Source organism: Ostrea edulis, chromosome 7 (genome assembly GCF_947568905.1).
Source record: "Ostrea edulis chromosome 7, xbOstEdul1.1, whole genome shotgun sequence".
Lineage (NCBI taxonomy): Eukaryota > Metazoa > Mollusca > Bivalvia > Ostreida > Ostreidae > Ostrea > Ostrea edulis.
The window spans coordinates 81,599,248-81,608,584 of NC_079170.1; the positions used below are offsets into that span (position 1 = coordinate 81,599,248).

Consider the following 9,337-nt stretch of genomic DNA (forward strand, 5'->3'; position numbering starts at 1 on the left):
ACTCGAACCTGCAATCTACAGTTCAGCAGTCGGCATTCTAACCTACTGAGCTACTCGGCTAGGTATTTAACTGGATAAGGTTAAATTTCAAACAGAAATCAATAGTGAATATGTTAAAGAGACAGTAAAGCTCATTTTGGTGAAATTTTTCTCTCACCCCAAATCATCTTAATCCGTTCTAATATGATTGAAATAGATATAAGAATGATATTTTTCAACTTTGAAATCATTGTATGTTTCTCAAAAGTTACACTAGGAGCCAACTTGTATAGCAGAGTGAATTTTTGTCCAGGAAGCAAAAATTAAGGGGACATAATTTGAAGATTATAATCGTTTTGAATTAGGATATAAATGTATAACATTGTTATATTTTACAGAATATGGCTTGTATGAGTCCTTTGGACTGAATTTGATTCTTTCAAAAAATCTGTACAATGCTACTTTTATAATCCCCCATTCACCAACTGCATATGAAAAAGAAAAGGAGTTTAAAAATGTGTTCATTAAAAGTCTTAATGACCTTGAATTAAAACTACAAAGATAATTAACTTCAATGATTGTCTAATTATTATGTCGAGCTAACATTCCCTTCCTTTTCTTGCCGCAGGCCAAACTCGCCATTTTCTTTAATCTACTTGGCTCCAGAGACGATTGGGGGTGGGGGTGGGGATATAGCCCACGACAGTTGCAGCTCTACGCCCACAATAAAACTGAAATACATTCTAATGTTGCAAATACAAGGAATTTGAGCAATGTATGGTGCCTAAGATTTTTAGACATTAAAGTACACGAACTTTCATTTCGTGTAATTTTTCTAGGCTTGGACGAGAAGTCTCCAACATATTCCAAAGTAGAAATCGGATTCCAGAGAGAAAAATCTTCACATGTCCATTTCTGACATTTTCAGCAGAGTAATAATACATGTAATTTAACTTCAAAGAAATAAAAGATTTTAGATTTCAATTCAAGGATAGGAAATTTAAATTTCCATTAACCTGGTGCTTTCCCCAAAACTTCGAATATGTAGATGTTGAACTATATTGCATGCATGTAAAAAAAAAAAAAAAAAAACTGTTTTGGTTAATGCTTTGAGCATTTGAAACATTTCATTCAATATATGAAAGCTGTTAGAATCCCGATGGAATCGTTTCATTTTCTTACTTTTTAATATCACTGATATTAAAAAATAATTCGCGCTAGCGCTGAAGGATATTGTTAATGACCAAAATAGCCTACTTCAATGTTCGAAAGATGATTAGACAATCTTTTGGTTAATAATTTCCTGCATTTATTATGGGAAGGGGTGTCTCTTGTGAGGGGGGTCTGTGTCTCTAGTGGGAGGGAGGGGGGGCATGAAGTGTGCTGAAAAGTAGTATGTTCTACCCTGCAAAGTACATGTATCTACGAGCACTCGGGTAGCTATAAGTAGTCATGTACCCAGTAAGATTTTTTTTTTTAAATGACTGACATAAAGCGTGAGGTACTGGAACCCTGGGTTGGTACCAGGCGCTACCTCCGTTCTATTATACCGAGGGATGGCTTCGGAAAAATACCATATAATCCCATCTGAGTGTGTATTTAAGACTGATTTCACCCTGTGTCGTTCTCGCCACCGCTCTGATATTTTGTTTTGATAAAATCTAATCGCATTTTTTTTTTTTAAATTGCAAAGATTAATGGTGAATATCCTGAGATACGACTTAATGGGATAGCGAAATGCTCTGTTGTATTTTCATTCTAGTTAGCATAAAATTCCCATAACGTTGTAAATTCAAATAATAACAACGTACACATGTACAGAAGCATTAATTTAATTAGGGGGTGGGGGGCGGGTACTTAGATTTATATAAAAGGTGGTTAGAATCTTCACTGGGTGTAAAAGAGGCAAGAATCGTCACGATGAGGCTCTCCTTATTTGCTGTTGTGCTGCTGGGTACAGTTCTGGCTATCAATGCTTTCTCGGTAAGTCAAACCTACTTTATTCTAGAAATAGCTTATGGGAGTCCCCCCTCTTTTTTAAAAAAATAAGTTTTTGTCGAAAACAGATACATTTCATGTTTACTAGATAGAAAGGACCACAAAATCTGCCCATTTTTTTTTATTTGGTTCTATGTTAAATTTAAATTCGTTTTCCAAATTTAAGCATAAATAGCAAATCCACAATCATATTGTTTGGGTTCGAATTTTTTATTAAAGAGCAAAAGTATAGAAAATCGAAATCTAACTCGTTTTAATGAGTTAATACCTCTTTAAAACGAGTTAATTATCTCGCTATAGCGAGTTAGTATCTCGTTATAACGAGATTATTAACTCGTTATAACGAGATAGATAGTCCGTTATAATTATAACGAGATAATTAACTCGATTTAGCGAGATACTAACTCGTTATAGAACGAGATAGTATCCCGTTATAACGAGATATAACGAGTTAGTTAAGATATTTTTAAAAAAAACTTTTTAAAAAATGAGCCCAGACAACTTTCGTAAAAGAGCTGACGTATAAGTGCAGACATGTTTACAATTTTCAGTCACTTGGAGATATTGTGGACTTCACTTTATGAATTGGGGTAAGAAATTCAACTTAGAAATGATATCTAATGCTGCATATTCTAAGTAATTGTTTGTTGCAATTCACAAACATTCTGTTTAGTGGTACAGCGCCATGATCCAGATAAATTTTGATTAAAAATAATTAGGCATTTTTCTGCATTGATTTCTACTAATCTTAAGAAGTACATGGAATTTCGGGATGATCTTCGGAAGCTATTTAGATTAAATCGTGTATGAATGATTAGAATTTGATACCATTTGGTTGTCATTTTTAATCAGCGAACTTGGGTACCCTTTATTTAAAGTTTTAAACATTTACTTCTTTTAGATAGTGCATTCGAACCCAAGCGATATCATTGCCTTTGGGTAAATCAACTACAGTATCAAATTTTTGAAAGCTCTCTCTCTCTCTCTCTCTCTCTCTCTCTCTCTCTCTCTCTCTCTCTCTCTCTCTCTCAACGTATGCCGATGTGAAACATTGCAGTTCCTATCCAAAATGTTTTTAAAATGAATTACTTATTACTGGACGACAAAATAATTACCTATACAAAATTTAAGAGTAAGGAGTTTTAAAATTTCAGAAATGATAAACAGCATACAACATATGACTTACACTAACATGGCTCCCGGAATATTGCCCGCAGTGTGATATTTACCTATTAATGACTTTAAGTTGGGTACTAGGCTCCCATGGTGCTGCTTTGGAAAGCAATAGTGCCCTAACGACAGCGAGGACACTATTCATATGAGAGGCATAGTACCCATCTAAAAAGTCATCAACGAGTTTAGTGAATCACATGACGTCATCCGGGCACTATCATTTCTCTGTCACTTTAAAACACGTTTGAGATCTATATACTACATGTAGTGCATGGTTTTGTTTTCTTTCTGCAATTATGTAAAATTTATTTTCATGGCTAGTTAATTATGCAATTTTACTTAGCATTCACAGAATGATGTACAAAATATATATATACATACATGTATATTTTTTGCATTTAGATTTATTTCTATCATTCAGAATTGATAACATAACTGGGGCAATATGTTTAGACAACCATAACATGTTTCATGATGAAAACTAGCAGTTTATTTGTTGTAAATATGAACAACACAGTTACTGAAGTTGAAGTTTTGTATACACGTGCTATATTTATAGGATATAGACTTTGTATGGGAAAATATGACGACCGAGTTTTTTAACGTGTAGACGGACCGAACTTGCGAGGTCCGTCCGCGACAAAAAACGAGGTCGTCATATTTCCCATACAAAGTCTATACTTTTTATTATATACTTTCAATTTCATTTAGAAACTAACAATAATTTTATTTTTAACAATAACTTTATCGGTTTAACTGAGTAAAAGATGAAAAACACGAAAAATTTGAAAATTAACGGCGTAGAAATTTGATTGTGACGTAATGTTTGCGGGCCGGAATGTTTGCGGGCATATATCGTGTGATATATGCCCGAAATCTTTTAAAGAAAAAAGAAGAGATGAAATTGAAAGTATGTAATAAGACTCGATATGATTAACGTTGACATCAGTGAAGTTTTGTGTACACGTGCTATTTGACTCGATATGATTAGCGTTGACATCAGTGAAGTTTTGTGTACACGTGCTATTTGACTCGATATGATTAACATTGACATCAGTGAAGTTTTGTGTACACGTGCTATTTGACTCGATATGATTAACATTGATATCAGTGAAGTTTTGTGAACACGTGCTATTTGACTCGATATGATTAGCGTTGACATTAGTGAAGTTTTGTGTGCACGTGCTATTTGACTCGATATGATTAACATTCACATCAGTGAAGTTTGTGTACACGTGCTATTTGACTCGATATGATTAACGTTGACATCAATGAAATTTTGTGTACACGTGCTATTTGACTTGATACGATTAGCATTGACATCAATGCTTATATGATTTTGGTTCATATTTTCTACTTTTTCGAAAATTCTTAATGCAAATATTGTTGCTTCTAACAATATCTTATTTTACTTTTTGTTGCTATTTAATTAATCTTGATACAAACTGCTCTGGGATTGCGCTGCCATTTTTATCATCTTATCGTCTACAAACAAAACAGCGCCCTCTGACTAATACAAGTAGTTTTTATCAACGAAAGATAACTTTGTAAAGTAGGCCATAGTCCCGGAACTCAGTATGATAGACATATTAGTGAACAGGCGCTGTCACTTTTAAAAGAGACGACGCTATCCAATGAAATTCCTGGAATTCATCATGTGATGAACTATTGACATTTATCACACAAAACATACTATACCGTTAGTGATTGGGTTCGAGGACAACAGCTGTTTTGTTTAACCCGAGAACAGGTCTGTTGCCCAAGGCTGTAGGCTGTTCTGCGTTCCATCTAATAAATTCTGTATCTTCATCAGTCAAATCAGTGAACCTCTCCATTACGTAAACAAAGCAGCAGACCGAGAACCACGTGACTTACATATCCAATAGAAATAAAGCAGACTATTGCCCGGCCAACAGTTCGTAAACTGTTCAATAGACCACGAGTGTGAGAATTGGCTTAACAGTAAAAATGCTATTTCTAAATCGCATCAGTTTCATATAGAATTTTTTTTAGGTGTATAGCGATAAGGAATATTGCCCGCAATGTGATATTTACATATAACACACAATACATACCCCAGAATATTACCCTCAATGTAATATTTACATACTGTACAACACACAATACAGACCCCAAAAATATTGTCCGCAATGTACACACAACACAGACCCCAGAATATTGTTTGCAATGTGATATTTACATATATATAACACACAACACAGACCCCAGAATATTGCCCGCAGTATGATATTTACATAAAACACACAATACAGACCCCACAATATTGCCCGCAGTATGATATTTACATAAAACACACAATACAGACCCCACAATATTGCCCACAGTATGATATTTACATAAAACACACAATACAGACCTCGGAATATTGCCCGCAGTGTGATATTTACATAAAACACACAATACAGACCTCGGAATATTGCCCGCAGTGTGATATTTACATAAAACACACAATACAGACCTCGGAATATTGCCCGCAGTGTGATATTTACAAAGATACATGTATAATACACAATACAAACCTTTCAACGACTTAGTTAATACCCAAAATGTTTGGTAATGAAGAACTAAACTTGAAGTTATGTACTTGTTTAATCTTCTTTGATATTGTCGCTACACGTCACATACAACGCAGACTTCGGAATCTTATCTGCAGTTTGATGCAAAGTGAAGATAACGAACATTGATCAATCTCATAACTTCTATAACAATACAAAATAGATAGTTGGGCAAACACGGACCCCTGGACATACCAGAGGTGGGATCAGGTGCCTAGGAAGAGTAAGCATGCCCTGTTGACCGGTCACACCCGCCGTGAGCCCTATATCTTGATCAGGTAACGGAGTTATCCGCAATCAAAATCAGTGTGCCTTAACAATCGGTATGAAACACGTCAGACAGCATTTGACCCAATGTGAGGTTGTATTGGCGAACTAGATTGTTATTATATTGCCCGCGTACTACCAAGCACAAATTCCAAAATATCTTTTAAATTACAAAATATAATCATTTCTCTCGTTGTTTGTAGACATAAAAAGCCCCGCGTCTGTTTACATAACACAGAAATATTGTTCTTCATCTTGTACTAGGTATTCATAAGGTCTAAATTGTGGTTGTCGACATTATATATAGTTATATATTTGATATTTAACACGAAAAGTGAAAAACAAGAAAATTTCAAAGATGAATTCTAATTAAGATTTGATTCCTATAGACAGAATCCGGGGAATACCTCCGGAAATGTTTTAGCTCTGATACAATAAAACTTACTTTGAATGGTTTAGAAGAATAATGGTGAATTATAAGTAGGGTTTAATCTATAGCCTTCGTGGATTCAAAAAGCATTTCCCCCCAAAATGTTAGCTTACAGGAAGCACACTTGAATCCTTAGCACTGTGTGCTGATTATAGCCAGAGACTGGGACTTGCCTCAGGAATGTTTAGCTTAAAAGAAGAAATAAAATGTGTACTCTGATCAGTATTTCGAAGACAAAATTGTTGTATTTCAAGATGAAGGAATATGTGTGTATTTTAAACGAGGGGAGAGGGGGCGTACTTCCTGGGTCACCCCTTATAGATTCGCCTTTAGCATGGGACAGAGAAACCCAATATTCTCCATAAAAACAAAACGTTACCCTGTAGAGCGGGAACGCTGGATTCAATACAACTTGAATATCTTTTGACAAAAAAAAAAAAACCCCACGGGAATAGTTTCTCCTTCAAATTCATGTGTTTGAGACTTAATATAGAGCTTATACATTGCCAAAAAATTACTCTAATAACTTGTTTCTTTTCAGATTCGTGAATTGGCCGATGAAATAGAGACGTATTTGACTGAAAGTAAGATTACATATATGCACATTTTTAGGGCAAAAGTCCACATATTTATAATCATGTTGGAATTCATGTTGCATTAAAATTTACAGATTCATGGCGTATTCATCAAGTATCATTATATGTAAAATTACATGTAAGTTGTTAAGTCTTATACACAAGTCTACAATCGCGTCCATCTAAACATTTAATCTTTTCAACCTCAATAATGTTTTCGTCTCAATTATTTGCTTGTTCAGGAGAGGGCGAAGGAAAGGGACAAGGAGGTGGACAAGGAGGCGGACAAGGAGGTGGACAAGGAGGTCAAAGTGGTTCAAAAAAGAGAGAGAATGATGAAATGAGCGGACAAGGAGGTGGGCAAGGAGGCGGACAAGGAGGTGGACAAGGGGGCGGACAAGGAGGTGGACAAGGAGGCGGACAAGGAGGTGGACAAGGGGGCGGACAAGGAGGTGGACAAGGAGGTGGACAAGGAGGTGGACAAGGAGGCGGACAAGGAGGTGGACAAGGAGGCGGACAAGGGGGCGGACAAGGAGGTCAAAGTGGTTCACAAAAGAGAGAGAATGATGAAATGAGCGGACAAGGAGGTGGACAAGGAGGCGGACAAGGAGGAGGACAAGGAGGTGGACAAGGAGGTGGACAAGGAGGTCAAAGTGGTTCACAAAAGAGAGAGAATGATGAAATGAGCGGACAAGGAGGTGGACAAGGAGGTGGACAAGGGGGCGGACAAGGAGGTGGACAAGGAGGTGGACAAGGGGGCGGACAAGGAGGTGGGCAAGGAGGTGGACAAGGAGGCGGACAAGGGGGCGGACAAGGAGGTGGACAAGGGGGCGGACAAGGAGGTGGGCAAGGAGGTCAAAGTGGTTCACAAAAGAGAGAGAATGATGAAATGAGTGGACAAGGAGGAGGCCAAGGAGGTGGACAAGGAGGTGGACAAGGGGGTGGACAAGGAGGTGGACAAGGGGGCGGACAAGGAGGGAGACGATAAGGTCAATGAGGACAAGGGGTGGAGAAGGAACTGATAGTGGACAATTAGGAAGTGATGTTGTAGGGAGATTCTATAATAGCCAACTTCCATTGTTCTTATACATTTTCCTCGCATTGCTTTAAGTTGACATTACTATGAACACTACTTTTAAACGATCGGTATATCATGACGTAGCAATTTGTTTAACTTCAACATTCCCCTGTTTGTGACGTAATGTCGCTATATTATCAAATGTAAGGCAATCTTTAAAATAAAAGCGCTAAAGTTTTACTAAACGTCTTTCTTTTTTCATTAACTCACCTGAGCAAAACACTCAAGTGTGCATTTCTAATAGAAATTTGTCCGTTGTCTGTCGTCGTAGTCGGCGTCGTCGTAAACTTTTCACATTTTCATCTTCTCCACGCAGCAGGGTTAAGGTGTCCCAAGTAAAGTTAAAACAAACATCATAAAATGTACCTCGGTGCACTTCATACTACATATGACGTCACAATATAAAAGTACTTCACGACGTATAGTTGTATCGCGGGGAAAATGTCATAATATTTTCTCGCTATCTATTGCCGTTATCTAGTGTTCAAGCTGTATGTGTGTTAATCTGTTTGTCAGATGACCCCCCCCCCCCCCCCCCATTTCTTCGATAATATATAAGTCTCATATATTTATATATAATATGTGCACGAAAGACTGTAAAGTAATCTTTACATCACTTTGTGACCTTGATATCGCCCCCGATGTGTATAGTCATTTGGAATAAAGAAAACCAACGCATGTACATATCGACTCGTTACAGGTGAAAGATGACGATATTTTATTTCGACCCAGGCATATTCAGAAAGGTAACTAGTTGCAGATTTAGGATTTTGATACGGAAGGTACAATATTTTGCCTCGTTTAGATACGATTTGGATGTGAATGTGGAAAACGCCCAACATTTGAGTTGAGATTATGGAAATTGCTATATTTCAGAAGATATTGTACCGATCCGTATCACTCTTTAAATTTACCATATTAATGTCGACATATCAAGCCCAAGCTGCAAATGATTTGAGTGCATCTTTCACCTGTAACGAGGTGATAAACAACTAAAAGTCTAGCGGATAAAAATAGCTCTACGTCACTTGTATGACGACGTAATAGGTAAGCAAAGGATTTCCCCACGTGATACGATGTTTGTTAATGTATTGACAAACGATTTTTACTAAAAATATGCGACGCTTGAAAGAATTTTACTTTTATATGAATATGCTGTTATTACTTGTTATTTTACTCGGGACACCTTAACCCCGCTGTGCAGAACCACTGGGCCAATTTCAACTTAACTTGTCACAAAGCGATCTTGGGTGAAGGGGAT

At 36.9% G+C, this 9,337-nt stretch overlaps 1 protein-coding gene across 1 annotated transcript; it reads left to right on the plus strand.

The window, feature by feature from the left end:
• Positions 1–1,899: 1,899 nt before the first annotated feature.
• Positions 1,900–7,986, plus strand: LOC125654714 (uncharacterized). Its single transcript, XM_048884752.2, has 3 exons — positions 1,900–1,962; positions 6,965–7,007; positions 7,241–7,986. The coding sequence occupies exons 1-3, from the start codon at positions 1,900–1,902 to the stop codon at positions 7,984–7,986; spliced, it is 852 nt and encodes a 283-aa protein (XP_048740709.2).
• The last annotated feature ends 1,351 nt before the right edge of the window (positions 7,987–9,337 follow it).

Excerpts from the sequence above, each read along its gene's own strand:
- LOC125654714 (XM_048884752.2), top strand. The coding sequence starts at position 1,900 with ATGAGGCTCTCCTTATTTGCTGTTGTGCTGCTGGGTACAGTTCTGGCT. Across the intron at positions 1,963-6,964 it reads TGGCTATCAATGCTTTCTCG|ATTCGTGAATTGGCCGATGA; the intron begins GTAAGTCAAACC and ends GTTTCTTTTCAG. Across the intron at positions 7,008-7,240 it reads AGAGACGTATTTGACTGAAA|GAGAGGGCGAAGGAAAGGGA; the intron begins GTAAGATTACAT and ends TTGCTTGTTCAG.